Source organism: Leucopleurus acutus (assembly GCF_964270905.1).
Source record: "Leucopleurus acutus genome assembly, chromosome: 4".
Classification (NCBI taxonomy): Eukaryota; Metazoa; Chordata; class Mammalia; order Artiodactyla; family Delphinidae; genus Leucopleurus; species Leucopleurus acutus.
In genome coordinates this window covers 72645459-72660304 of record NC_139146.1, presented here as the reverse complement: position 1 = coordinate 72660304, position 14846 = coordinate 72645459, and the positions used below count along the sequence as shown (strand labels likewise).

The following is a 14846-nucleotide window of genomic DNA, read 5'->3' as shown; positions in this document are numbered from 1 at the left end:
TGACTGCTTCCCGTTGCTGACATAGCCTCCTTAAGCAAACACGAATTCCTTGAGGACAGAGGCTGGGCCTTCCCAGGCCTGAGCACAGGGCAGGAGCTCCAGAAGCCTTGTGGCCTGACGGCCTGATGTGAGGCAGGAGAACTGGCTTGGTGTCAGGGTGGCCGGGACACCTGAGACGTAGAGAAGGCCTGGTTTCCGAGGGTCTCCAGACACCCTACTTAGGAAGGTGACCTGTATCTAGGGAGCCATGGTATGTTCTTGAACAAGGGAGTGACCAGTCATTGGCTGTGACCATTCCTACCATTACTCACACCTGTCATGGTCGTAGCTGGTGGAATTTCTGATGAAGTGGTAAATTCGGCCTCGTCTCACACCCTCTCTGTCCGCAGTGTTCAGGATCTGTTTGGTGAGCAATTGCCTTTTTGAGCAAGACATTCTTTTTTATCAGAAAGCACACTTCTCACTGCCCCTAACACGGTGAACCAAATTCTTAGCTCTTCCAAACAGCGATGCATTGTTAATAGCCTGCCAGACTGCTAATCCCCACTCTAAAAGGATAAAATGCAGACGTTTTCAAAGCCGTGTGACCTGAGTTTGACAGCAGAGACCTGAAATCTGTAGTGGCTCAGTGGCTCGGCTGCAGTCTGACTGACCTTGTGCTCGATCATCTGCAGAGAGAGTGGCTCAGAGAACCTGGGGCTTCAGGAGCAGGCTTGCCTGCTGCTGTGTCACCGCTGCTGCCTCTAACTCCTGGGCCACACAGAATCTACGAGCAGATCAGCCTCCTCCCTCCTCCACAGGTCTTCCCCCAGGGCCACTCTTCTCCAAACCGAGTATCTTCAGTTCTTCCAGCTTCCCCACCCCAGCCCGTGCCGTGGACCTGAGTGCCTCAGCTCCCCGGCAGCTCTCCTGGGCCCCCAGGCCTCTCCCTCTCATGCTCACTTACAACTGAGCGCCCTTGCCGTGGGCTGATCAGTGCAGAGGCACTGGGGCCCCCTCCTCCTCCTACCACGGCCCCTCTCTGCCGCTGGGCCTTCTTTTCCTACCACCCTTCTGCTGGCCTGCTCCTCTCCAGCCTCAGGACTTTGCACTTACTTTAATCCCTCCAACAGGACGTGGCAGCAGCTGTCGTGATTATTCATTGCCTATTGAATACTAGAAACCGTACTTGCATTATTGAAGCATAAGATAAAAGCAGCTTTTCTGTAGACTACGCCAACCTGTTACTGATTCTGGGATTATGGACAACTAAAACCACTCTGTCTTTTGTATCAATTGCTATGATCCGTACCTACTGTATATCAACATGGGTGCTTTTTGGACCCAGGTGCAGGAACTTACAGTCTCTTAAACTGGATTAGTCGATTACCCAGTAAACATTTATTGAGCATCTACTCTGTGCCAAGCACTGTTCTTTGTGCTGAGGATAGAGCGGTGACCAAGCCAGACTCGTTCCTGCTTTCATGGAACTTATATTCTAATAGTAAGTGATTGACTGACATTAAACACGGAAGCTCCAGCTAGACATGAGTGTTCCAGGAACATAGGCAGGTGCTGTGATGGGAATACCTGGGGGCTTGGAGGCAAGAGGTTCCTTCATACGGGCACCGGCTTCCCCTGGAGCAGAAGGCTGGTGAGCTGAGATTTGCAAGGCATCCGGGGATCTGCTCTTCAAAGGAAACTGCTGATTGAAGTCACTTAAGGCACATCCAGAAATGAATTCTCTTTTACAAAAGATGGTAAGGATAGCATGAAACGGTGGAATCCAGAAACCGCATTAGCAGCTGCTAGTCCTAGAGGATGGTTGCTATACTCTAAAATGGGGTGTTTTCTCCGCTCTCCATCTGTGGTGCTTGGTAAACGTGCTGAGAGAAAGTGGGCAGCTGGAGAAGGCCCTCCTTCCTGACTACAAAAAAAAAGGATCAAAGAGGCAACCTCTCAACCCCACGGCAAACAGCCACAGCCATGAGCAGGAGACTTCGCGGGCTTGCCCTGGTCTGGGGTGCGTGTGCTCAGCACTGGCCTCTCTCATTCCAGACAGCTCTGCAGGCTGAACCCGGTAGCTGAGTCGTGGCCAAGAGGCCAGCAGAAGCCTGCGATTGTGGGAGGAAAATAACAGGGAGGGACCCCTCCAGAAAATACAGGGAAAGGCCAGCTCAGGAAACAGAGGAAGACCGAGTGACCAAGCCGACCCTGCCATCACAGCTCTTCATGGGCTGGTGCACGTTACCCAGCCACACTTTCATGTGCATCTCCATTTCTGGAGCTGAACATTTAGTGAGAATGTAAGAGGACAAAAAAAATTAGACCCGGAAATATGCTCATACGCATACAATTTTGCACAACTGTGGAGGTTCAAGGATACCTAAATCCTGGATGTATACCACAGCTCCAGGTTATTCTAAAATTTGAAGCCGCAAAGAGAAGAGTCAAGCGACTTCCTTTTCTTTTTTTGGTCTACATTTAATTTGTTCTGAAGTTTCTTACTCTAAGGAAAATGTCAGTGAGATTCAAAATTTTTAATTTTACCTGAGTTAGCTTAGGCCCTTATCATTTGAAATATTAGACGGCATTACACATGTTCATATTGTTCCTCTTAACCTTACCCTTCATTCCTACGCACTTCATGTGTCTTTGATACTTGTAGCAATCCACGTAACAACGCCGAAGTCATTTACAATGGAAGGTTTTTGTTCTTGTTGTTTTCCCTCAAGAGACTTCTTTTTAAACAACCATCATGAGGGACAAAAGCGAAGAGGCATCTGAAATATCATCAGGTTCCTTAGGAGAGCCTAAGTACAGCACACTCACCCCTCAGGCAATGAGAAGGCAGTGAGTTTTCCAGAAAGCTCGTCATGTCTGTTTAATTAATCCACTGCCCCACTGTTTTAACGATACAAACATTTTATGTTTAACACATGTGTGTACGTGCGTGTATACGTGCAGCACCTGTGCTAATAGGGGTGAGTGGTGCCTTGAATCTGACATGTGCTCCAAAACCAGTTCATCAGCTGGATGAATATGCGTGTTGGTACCTGTGCGTATTAGTCGCTTTTACTGGGAAGCATCTCCCAAGGTCAAAAGAAAAATAGAGAAAAACTATTTTTTACCCCCCTCTCCTTTCACTTCACAATGTTAGAAACCAGAGGGATATGGAGTCTAAATCCTGGGTTGCCGGCTTCCCCTTGTTCAGCAGAAATGGAACAGGAAGATGCTGGCACCTACAAGTTACGGCCCGGAGAAGCAGAAGGTGGAGAGAAAGCTAGCAGGCTGGGTCACTCTTGCAGGAGCCAGGGTGGGCTGAGGACAGAGACAAGATGCCCCTCCTTCAGCTGGAGTAGAGAGCCTGTGTGGAGCCCCAAAGGCAGCTTTTTAGGGCTTGGTTCAGAGGCACCCTGGTGTCCTTCACCTTTGCCTCCCCGATGGAAATTTTCATCAGTGCCCTTGGTTGCCTGGGAAAAAGCCAGTCCTCCGAAAGGAGCTCTAGTGCTTAATTTACTTCATATCACACATTTGATGACTATGTTCATAAAATTTATATTTCATATCCAACAGGCCAATTTCAGATTGCTTTAAGCATTTTCTTTTTCATTTTTGAGTGCCATTTCCCCCCATTTAGCTAACTTTTTATAATTTTAAGGACTATTTCAGTCAAATAAGGCAGAAATGCTTTTTGTCGAATACGCTCAAAAACAGGAAATGCTCAAAAGCGTTCTGAAGAACAAAAGACGCCTAAGATGTGAAAATGCTTAAGGACCATCAGCTATTATACTATAAAGGAAATGTTAGTGGTGTGATCCTGCTTGTTCTTCAAAATCGGAATTTTAGACAAGTGGGTTTTCAGCTGAACTGATTTGAAACAAATTTACGCAGAGCTATTTGAGATACCAGAGCCTGCTGGTGTGAAAAACTTCCTGCTGGCTAAACTCACTGCCTCCTTCCTAGTCTTGTTTTTGTTCATTCATTTAATCAGTCATTGGCTAACTCACTATATCGAGGACCTGCTAGGTATCAGGCACTGTGCCAGCACACAACAAAGAAACAAGGAATACAATGTGATACCAACAGCCATGGGAACATCCTCAGTCTTCAGAGAGGAGTGGTCTGGGAGGGCTTCTGGGAGGTGGTGATGCCTGAGTCGATTATTGAAGGATGATTAAGAGGACTTCAGGCAAAGAGTTGGGAACTCTGGTTCCAGATGAAGAAGCATCCCCAAAGTGCCATTTGTGAAACTGCAGATCATTTAGGGTGGCTGGAATGTGGAACCAGTGGTGAGGGGTGTGTGGTGGCCAGGGGGTGTGGTGGGGTGTGGAGTACTGAACAGCCATCAGTCTCTAAAGTCCTGGAATGCTCTCTAAGACGGTTGGACTTACAGATTTTTGGTTTGCAGTTACCATGAGGTTTTGATACAGCAGTCTATATACATAGAAGATTGTTTTAAGTTGCTGGTCTCTTAATTTCAAGTGCATTTCCAACATCCTGCATTTTGATATCATATTTGTGTCTGGAGGATTTCCTACCTTTACTGTATGTTTGCCTTTACTTGTGAGCTTTCCCATTCGTAATTTTCCTTTTTCTAGTTGTGGCCTTTTCTTTTCCCTCTAGAGAAGTTCCTCTAGCATTTGTTACAAAGCTGGTCTGATGGTGCTGATTTCTCTTAGCTTTTGCTTGTGTGTAAAGCTTTTGATTTCCCCATCCAGTCTGAATGAGAGCCTTGCTGGGTAGAGTATTCTTGGTTGTTGGTTTTTCCCTTTTATCACTTTAAATATATACTACCACTCCCTTCTAGCCTGCAGAGTTTCTGCTGAAAAATCAGCTGAAAATCTTATGGGGATTCCCTTGTATGTTATTTGTTGCTTTTCCCTTGTTGCTTTTAACATTTTCTCTTTAATTTTTGTCAGTTTGATTAATATGTGTCTTGGTGTCTGCCTCTTTGGGTTTATCCTGTATGGGACTCTCTGCACTTCCTGGACTTGAGAATGTTTCCTTTCCCAAGTTAGGGAAGTTTTCGGCTATTATCTCTTCAAATATTTTCTCAGGCCCTTTCTCTCTCTCTTTTCCTTCTGAGATCCCTATAATATGAATGTTGGTACATTTTTTTTTTTTTTTTTTTTTTTTCGGAGCACAGGCTCTGGATGCGCAGGCTCGGCGGCCATGGCTCACGGGCCCAGCTGCTCCGCGGCATGTGGGATCTTCCCGTACCGGGGCACGAACCCGTGCCCCCTGCATCGGCAGGCGGACTCTCAACCACTGTGCCACCAGGGAAGCCCCTGTTGGTACATTTTATGTTGTCCCAGAGGTCTCTTAGACTGTCCTTATTTCTTTCATTCTTCTTTCTTTATTCTATTCCACAGCACTGGGTCAGGCTTATAAATGGTGGAGAGAAGGCAGTCAGGATTTTAAACCTATGAATAAATACAGTCAGATTTACACTTGGGGAAGATGGCTCTGGCACGTTTATCTCCTCTGAGTCCACCCCAGTGACTGCTGTGAGCTGAATAGAGGGAATGCAGCAGAGGATGAGAATAGTGAAGATGGTGATGATAATGAAGACGATAATAGCAGGTACCATTTTAAGCCCCTCCAGAGCCTGTCATTGTGCTAAGTATTTTCTATGTATGTTCACATTTGATCCTCATGATAATCGTGTGAGGTGGATATCATTATTCCCACTTTATAGATGAGGACTTGAGGCTCAGGGTGATTAAGCAGATTCTCCAGGGTCCATCGTCTGGCAGGTGGCCAGCTGGGGCCCAGCTCAAATTGGACACTCCTAAGTCTGTGCTCGTAACGACTGTACTATCCGGCGAGAGTCCTTGGTCCCAGCTTCCTCCTTTCCTCCCCTCCTCAAAGACCCCCTCAGTTACTTCACAGGCTGCCTTTGTTTCCATCTGCTTCTTTTCAGCCCTCCACAAGGCATGCCCCAGACACCCTCAGGTTTAGCCCTCATGCTGTCTAAATACCCATATGTCTAGATGTGCGGGTCCTGGTCCTTGGTTCCAGCTTGGTTGAGGTGACCAAACCCATAGTCACTGTCAGCCGTGACTGAAAGCCCAGCACACGGCCTGAGAGTGACAGATTCTTTTAGCTTAGTTATCACTGCTCTAGAAGTGTCCACATCAACCGAGTCTACAGCCTGTCCCCTCCAAGTTCCTCAACACTGTTAATGAGACTTAACCATCCTGTGGGACTCAGTCTAGCCATTACACTTGCCCTCACCTCAGCCAGAGAGGAATTCACCGTCTTGGCATTGGAACTAAGGACCCCAGGGGCTGGCAGCGGTGGTGGAGCCTGGCGAGCAGGAGGGCAGGGGAAGGGCTGTGGCCATCAGCTTCCCGGGCCTCTCCTACCTCTCAAGAGTCTATTCTTATGCAAAGGATTTTTGTCTTTATGTGTGCATTTTTTTAAATATCTGAATAAGGGATTCTTAACTTGTCTGTGAGTCCTAGTTATCCACCTAAACCTCACCTAAAACTATATTCAGAATCTTGTGTGTACACATATGCATATTTTTCTAGAGAGTTTTTAGCTTTCATAAGATTCAAAAGGAGGCCTATGACGCAATCACAAAACACAATCAAATAGCAGCTCAGAATTGCTGAGCACCTCACGTGCTCTACGCACTTGGCCTTCTGTAATCCTTGCCACAGTGCTACAAGCTCGGGGCTGTTGCTTTTCTTCTGGGAAGGGTAGAGTGAGGCCCCAGGTGAAGTGACCCTCCCCAGGGCATGTAGCCCATCTGCGGTGGAGGCGGGCTCTACTAGCGTCTGGTGAGCGTGCAGGTCTGGGCACCGCCATTCTCAACCATCTGTTGGACCTGGCCCAGAAGCCCCCGAGGAGTGAGTAGAGACCCTGTCCTCTCTCTCCAGAGCCACATATTCAAATGGTATCTACACCATGTGATAAGGGGGTGCTAATATTCACTGTCTACCCTCAGACTTTCATCACATGGCTTTCTAGGAAGGATGTGAGCACAGATTGCAGTGTATTTTTTTCTGCCAGAAATATGACTTGGCTGACATTAGCCATATATTTTCAAGGATAATTCTCTTTCAAAAAATAGTAACATCACTGCTTTCAAAGATTAATTTTTGTTTTAAACAGAAAACTTTTTAATAACCTCATTTCTTTAACAACAACAAGCACAAGAAAATTATAAAATGCTTCCTTCTCTCCTCCCCTCCCTCAGCTTCTCCTCCACATTGGAGCGTAGGCTCTGGTTTTGGCCAGTGAGTTGGTTAATTCATTGCTTTGGTTCCACCTGGGATAGCTTTGGGGGTGGGAGGGGTAGAGAGTGAGGTGTGAGTGCCAACTTGCTTCCCCGCAAGAGGCCTGGCCAGGCGGTGTGGCTCCTTGAAGCCAGGCCTGCTGCCGGCCTGCGACCCCCCGCGCTCAGGGGCTGGGCTGTGGCATCTGACTCATACCTCCTTCCCACTTCCCATAGTCACCCCCTTATCTACTGGGTGTACAACCCCTGCCTTGGCAAACCTTACCAGCCTGACAGAGCGCATCACTGCTCCAGCCCAGCCCTGGGGAACGAGCTCTCCCAGTGCTGCAAAGGGAAATCTGCCCCAGAAGAACGGCCCGTCTCAGGGAAGCAGAGAGGGACATCACGACGACAGGCCAGAGAGGCCCAAAGGTCCATGTGGACTAGGGAAGTAAGCAGCCTTCCCAGAGCCCTTGATAATAGAGGAGTGACCAGACAGACACTTGGACGCTGAAGCCAGCCTGCCTGGGTTGGAATCCTGACTCAACTGCTTCTGCTTCCTGTGTGTCCTTGGACAAGTTGCTTAACCTTTCTGTACTTTATTTTGCTTATCTGCAAAATAGGAGTAATATATGTACCTACTTCATACGGTTGTTATGAAGATTAAATGGATATTAAATGAGATCATCCTCAGTGCCTGGCCCACCATAAGAACTAATAAATATTAGCAGATATCATCATTATTATCATCATTGTTATGGGTCAAACGGTGTCCCTCCCAAAAGATGTTAAAGTCTGAACCCCTAGTACCTGTGAATGTGGCCTTATTTGGAAATAGGTTTTGCAGATGATCAAATTAAGATGAGGTCATTAGGGTGAGCTCTAATCCTATATGACTGTGTCCTGATCAAAGGGGAAATGTGGACACAGAGACAGACACACGTAGAGGGAAGACAATGTGAAGACATAAGGGAGCTCAAGAGGGAAGATCCTCCCTCACAACCCTTAGAAGCAACCAACCCTGCCAACACCCTGCTCTTGGACTTCTGGCCTCCAGAAGTGTGAGACGGTAACTTTCTGTTATTGAAGTTTGGGGTACTAAGAAATTAATACAGCCGTCATCATTATCACGCACAGCGACAGCCAGCTCTTGAGTGTGCCTTCTCTCTTTCCCTGAAGGAGCAAAGGCTCCCTAGAAGAGGGAGAGACCTCTCTGTTGAGGTCACATTACTGTATCACAAAGCAACGGTCTGATCAAGTTCAATTCAGCAGCGAGGTGGTGGCGGGGCTCAGCCCTGCTCAGTGCCCACTGGTTAAAGGCTCAACAGACGCAGCCCACCGTCCCACCAGCCATCCTTCCCAGCCTGTGCGCCCTTCCTTACACCCAGGACGCAAGCGTCCAGTGGCATTCAAGCTGCCGCCTTCTGCCTTTTTCTCCACAGTACCCACTCCATGCCTTCCCCCAAAGAAATGTGTTGCATTTTATTTCTCATCATCTAATAAGCTGGGATTGGCTCTCCTAATTGTCTGCGGTGTGTTTGCCCCTCCCGTTGTTAGGTAATCGTGCTGTCCACGCGACTCCTAAAGCCAACTAGTATCCCTGAACTGTTATTTACAACTGACCGGCTGCATCCAGACCTTGGCTTCTGAGGATCTGCTGAGAAGAGGAGACCTACCCGAGCTGGAAATCCCAATACTATTTTCTGTCCCCATCCAAGATATGCCTCCCAAACCAGTGTCCCTGTTACTAATCGTGGGTATGACTGAATTATGCCCAAAGAATCTTTTTCTTTTAACATCTTTATTGGAGTATAATTGCTTTACAATGGTGTGTTAGTTTCTGCTGTATCACAAAGTGAATCAGCTATACGTACACATATATCCCCATATCCCCTCCCTCTTGCATCTCCCTCCCACCCTCCCTATCCCACCCCTCTAGATGGTCACAAAGCACCGAGCTGATCTCCCTGTGCTATGCGGCTGCTTCCCACTAGCCATCTGTTTTACATTGGGTAGTGTATATATGTCCATGCCACTCTCTCACTTCGTCCCAGCTTACCCTTCCCCCTCCCCGTGTCCTCAAGTCCATTCTCTACGTCTGCATCTTTCTTCCTGTCCTGCCCCTAGGTTCTTCAGAACCTTTTTTTTTTTGATTCCATATATATGTGTTAGCATACGGTACTTCTTTTTCTCTTTCTGACTTACTTCACTCTGTTTGACAGACTCTAAGTCCATCCACCTCATTACAAATAGCTCAATTTCATTTCTTTTCATGGCTGAGTAATATTCCATTGTATATATGTGCCACATCTTCTTTATCCATTCATCTGTCGATGGACACTTAGGTTGCTTTGCCCAAAGGATCTTGATACCCACACAGTGAAGTACTTTGCTGGCATTGCTGAGATTCTTAAAAAAAAAAAAAATTCATTTTTCTAAAGTCATCAAACTGCCTTTCAGCTGCCCTAATTCATGATAATTCCACTTTATCCTTAACCCTCTCTCTGTGATCTTTCTGATTCCGCCTGCAAATTCATTCATTCTAAATGAGTGCCTGTTGGTGAGTATTGGTAGATTACAAGACGTTTGATCCGCAGTTGCTCAAGGAGAAGTTCCCCATGCTTTAGAATCGTGAATGTGAGGAAAGTTTGGTTTTTAAGATTATGTAGCTGAGGAGGGAATGCTGCAAATAGGAGCTGAGGCTTTGTTTCTCTCTCCATCTGAGACATTTCTGAAAAGGCCCGAAGGGAGGGGTAGCGGCTAGGGCCGTGCTGATTGTCTGCCTGTGTTGTAAATCGCCTGCCTGTACAAAGGGCTGCATTGTTCCAGTTTGCTTACTGGGCAGGGCTGCCAGCCTGCTTGGAACAGGAGTGGGAGAGAGGTTGATTGGAGGGCTGTGCCTGCCTGTAGGTTTCCTCTCCTCCCCAAGGAAGGCCCCAATAAAGATACCTAGTCCAGGGAGTCTAGGCTGGAACCTCAGCCCCCATGACTTTTGTGATATCACATTTCTATAGAAGTATAAAGCTTTCTTTTCTGTGAGTCTAACGCTTCCTTCTAGCCATAACAGAAAAACCTAGACTGACAGAGTGAAATTATATAAGAGCTCCAGCAAAAATGAACTGCTTGGAACCCACACGTTTGTAGGTGTATAGTTCATGGAAATTTCTAACATCTCTAAAAGAAGTTTGTAATAAAGAGACAGAGCTGCAAAATTAGTGGCTAGTGTGAATTAAACAGAGGAAATAAAATGTAAACCAAAACATTCACGTGTCTCTGCTTTTAGTTCTCTACAAAACACTGTTATGAGAAAACTGTGAGGTTGGAAATCATTTTGAGATGTCATTGAAGCAGGTTTTCTAGACACCAACGTTCTTTATTTTGTCCAAGTATGTTTTCCACCTAACACCAGTTCCTTCACGGTGCTGAAATACTGGAGACCTCGGATGCTTCTTCCATTCCACTCAGTTAGAAGTTTGAATTTGAATAAGGAAGAAAATGGCAAATAGCCCCAAAGAGATGATCATTAAAGCAAAGATCACTCGTTTCTAAAAATAAAGAAGTAACCTGGGGGCTTCCCTGGTGGCGCAGTGGTTGAGAATCTGCCTGCCAGTATAGGGGACATGGGTTTGAGCCCTGGTCCGGGAAGAGCCCACATGCCGCGGAGCAACTAAGCCCGTGTGCCACAACTACTGAGCCTGCGCTCTAGAACCCGCGAGCCACAACTACTGAGCCCGTGTGCTACAATTACTGAAGCCCGCGTGCCTAGAGCCCGTGCTCCACAACAAGAGAAGCCACTGCAATGAGAAGCCCATGCACCAAAATGAAGAGTAGCCCCCGCTCGCCGCAACTAGAGAAAGCCCGCACGCAGCAACAAAGACCCAATGCAGCCAAAAATAAAAAAAATTTTTTAAGGAAAGAAGTAACCTGTTGTGTGTCTCCAATCTGCATTCATTCATTCATTCATTCCCAACTATCCAGCGGTATGTACCAGGCACTCCAAGAGCTTCTGCCCATGATATGGGGAAGGAGAGCGGCGCATCCCGGACACAATGGCTCTCACAGAACGAGCAGCTGGTGCTTCTCCTGACACTCGAGCCCTGTGTGAGGATCCGCTCAAGGATCAGTGTTTGGTTTTTTTTGTTTTTTTTTTTTCTTTTGGCCTTACCCCATGGCTTGCAGGATCTTAGGTCCCTGACCAGGGACCGAACCGAGGCCCTCAGCAGTGGAAACGCAGAGTCCTAACCACTGGGCCGCCAGGGAATTCCCGAGGTTAAGTTTTAAACCATATGTCTATATGCAAAGGAAACTTTCGGGAAATAGAAAAACCAAACTGCTAACAAGTGGTTCCCTCTGGGAAGCAGCATATTATAGGAGGACTAAGAAAAGGGAACGTCTCGCTCTCAATATATTTGTGTCATTTGAATATGTTTCACAGTAGACATGTATTTGTGTTTTACTTCCGTGCCTTGAATGTATTTTTACAAGTTAATTTTCTCTTTTATAAAAGAATATTCAAAAGCTTCTCATCTGAAATGATAAACAGAGGAAGCTTCTGATTGTAAACATTATCATTCAGCAGTTACTATGTCCCGAAAATGCTCTCGGTACTAGATTAAATATGGTCCTGAGTGTCTGAGTGATGGGGGGAACATGAAAGGTTGAGTTTATCATCGTCTTTTTCCATCTCTGTGGTCGCTGGTTGGAGGAATTGAGCTAGGCAGACAATCAGGTAGCGGAAGGCTTTGGAGGAAATGTAAGCTGAAAGAAGACCCTGGGGATCAGAGTTTAGTTTGAATAAGAAGGTGGGAGGCACGACTCGGTGTAAATCCTGCAAAGAGCCTTTACCAGATAAGAAAAAAGAGGGGACTCTGGAAGTAGCACGTCGGGCCCCTGGGCGGAGCTTCCCGAAACCTCTCTGGCATTGCCTTCTTCTTGGGCTCACTGCCCGGGGGAGGAGGGGGTGAGGGAGAAACGATCGTGCTCTTGGTGTCCTATGAAGGAGCAGTGGTTAGAACAGAGCTCCATAGTTTTGTCTGGGTTTAAGTCTCAGCTCTGCCACTCCCAGCAGTGTGTACCTCTCCAAGCCTTAGTGCCTCCATCTGTAAATCCTGATAATAATGAGTGGTACCTACCTCATGAGAGGGCTGCTGTAGGGGGACGCCGTCCCTAACACAGCCTGCACAGGACACCACCAAGGAACTCACCCCACAAAATGATAAAGTCTCAAAAGGCAGATAATGTCAAATGAAGAGAAAATCTGGAAGCATTCCAAGGGTCCACAAGGAGACGAGAAGACGGAGGAGGAATAATGCCCTGGTCCCACCTAATTCCAGGATGATACAGCCCAGAGGCCAGGGGCAGCGCCTGGAGCCCCATCCCATGGCTTGGGTTCCAATCCCGCCTCCTCCGCACAATGGTCCACTTCTCCTGGTCTCAGCTGACTATGAATTGGACAATGATAGGACATACCACGTTGAGTCGTTGTGAGAATTAAAAGAGTTAATACGTGTAAAGCATTTAGAACGTGGCACTTGGCAAGCTGGCTAAGAGCACAGAAGAATCACCATGATTGGCAGCTAACGTCTAACGATTGCCCATGCAGAGCCCTGTCCCTGAGAGGACTTTCTCCATCCCTAATGTTAGCTACAGAGTAGTTATGTGGACTCTGAGACTGACACCCTGACTGAACCATTTCAACCTCATCCAAATGCACCAGTTCTAAAGGGATTTCCCCCCCGCCAGATGTCAGCCACCTGAAGGTGGCTTAAAAGGCCGAGCTGGGTGTTGACTGTGGTTTCTCCTCTCTCCGCCTGGGTCTGAGTGTTCACCCCCCTAAACCCTGGCTGGTCAGAGCCAAAACAAGCACAGACAAATGCAAGCCTTCTGCCAAGGATCTCATCAGCCACTCTTCATAGACACAATTGATAGAGGTGTAACTACTCCTTAGCGATTGACTTCCACTTTTGTAAACCCTCCTTCTGGAGTCTGCTTCCCAGCAAACATAGCGGGCACGACAGGTGTTTGGAGGTACGGCAGCCAGGGGTTGTCCCCAGAGGGCTGGGGCCTATGGATACGGCTCCGTCGACCCCAGACCCCTCCATTGCCGCGTTACCCAATAACAAAGACTTCCATCAGGCTCGCCCCAAGACTACTATTATTTATTAAACCCCGGTTACCAGAAACAGAATCCCAACAACAAATAATCCAGGATTACAAAGATCGTCTGCCATTGCTGCCCAGGGAACATTAAGAGAAACCCCGTCTCTATTTTAAGAGACAAAACCAGACGACGGGGGGTATGTGGGAGCAGAGGCGTGAGGGACACTTGTCGGGATCTTTGCCACAATCAGCGATAAACCCCATCCTGTGCTCTTCTCACCGAATTAGGAGAGTCATGAGGACAGTAAGAACTTTCTGGAAGTTTCTCCTTTTAGACTCTGAAGGGAGTGCAGAAAACACCAGTTCTCCCGGGTTATTTATTGTAACAAATAGAGCCCTGTCATTCGTCGTGGCCACTGCCAGGCGCCCTGTCTTGAGTTACCGGCAGAGACTTGGCCGGGCAGCCCGTCCCCTGCTGGTGCAGCCCTGGAGTTACCCAACTGCTCGCCCCTGAGGGATCTGCCCAGAGGCTTGTGCGTTTGTCCAGAAAGCACATCTGCTTTCTCCCCTGCAGGGTGTAACATGAATGTCGGAATCCCGCTTTTCACCAGAACGAGGGGCTCACTGTAGGCAGGCCCGCAGCTCTCGAACCTGGGGCTCAGGGCAGCCCGGTGGCCGGGCAATGACAGGGAGCCATCGTGGTCCCCGGCGCAGCGCCAGGCCCGCCGCAGAGTGTTCAGATGGTTTTGATTTGCGGCAGGGAGGAAGCTCGAAAGCCAGACATCTCGACGGACAAGGATCCGGTGCTGAGGCGGACGGGCTGTGGGCTGTGCTGGCCCCCGCCCCAGCCTGGACGTCTTTATTACTGAGCTGGGACTGCAGGCCAGTGTGCAGCAGGCTGATAGCAAGAGCAGATGTGGCCACGGCAGCCAGGCGGGGCCACGAGCCCAGGGTAGCAGCAGGGAGGTGGAGGGAAGCCCGACAGGGACCACGGGCCGGGCAGGGAGGGCCAGCGTCTGCAAGCAGAGGAGGGGAGAGCTCCGTGCGCTGGGGGCTTTACTTAGAGGAGCCGGAGCTGGGCAGCGGAGGGCCGGCTGCCTGGCGTCTAGGCCGTGGCATCAGGCAGACGTGGCGGAGTCCTGGATCTGAATCTGCCACTTAGGAGCTCGTTCTTCTGAGCCTCCCTTCTCCGCCTCTGTAGCAGGGACTGAAAATGGACTGTGGGGTTGGTGTGGAGAACGGAAGTTATTTCAAGTACCCCTACAGCGCCTGGCACAGAGGTTTTCAGAAACGGTGAATGTTACCGCCTGTGTGACCCCAGCTTTCATCTCTCTGAGCCTCAGTTTCCTCATCTTTAAACTGGCGGTGGAATTACTACCTTCCTTGCAGGATTCTTCAGAAGATTCAAGGAGATGGATTAAAATCTGGGCACACTGTAAATGCTCAGGAAATTCTGATTCCTTTCTCCATTCCCCTGCACACACTCACACAACCCTCCCTTCCCCTACCCAGGTGGGAGAAGGCCATTTCTCAGTGCCGT

The 14846-nt window shown here is 48.2% G+C and overlaps 1 protein-coding gene across 1 annotated transcript in view; it reads left to right on the top strand.

Moving 5' to 3' along the window:
• SCFD2 (sec1 family domain containing 2) overlaps positions 1–8881 on the top strand; it is a 394032-nt gene extending 385151 nt beyond the window's left edge. Inside the window, exon 9 of the mRNA XM_082838240.1 lies at positions 8765–8881. Within this exon, the coding sequence (XP_082694366.1) occupies positions 8765–8857 (93 nt within the window). The 3' untranslated portion in view covers positions 8858–8881. The remainder of the gene's footprint in view (positions 1–8764) is intronic.
• The last annotated feature ends 5965 nt before the right edge of the window (positions 8882–14846 follow it).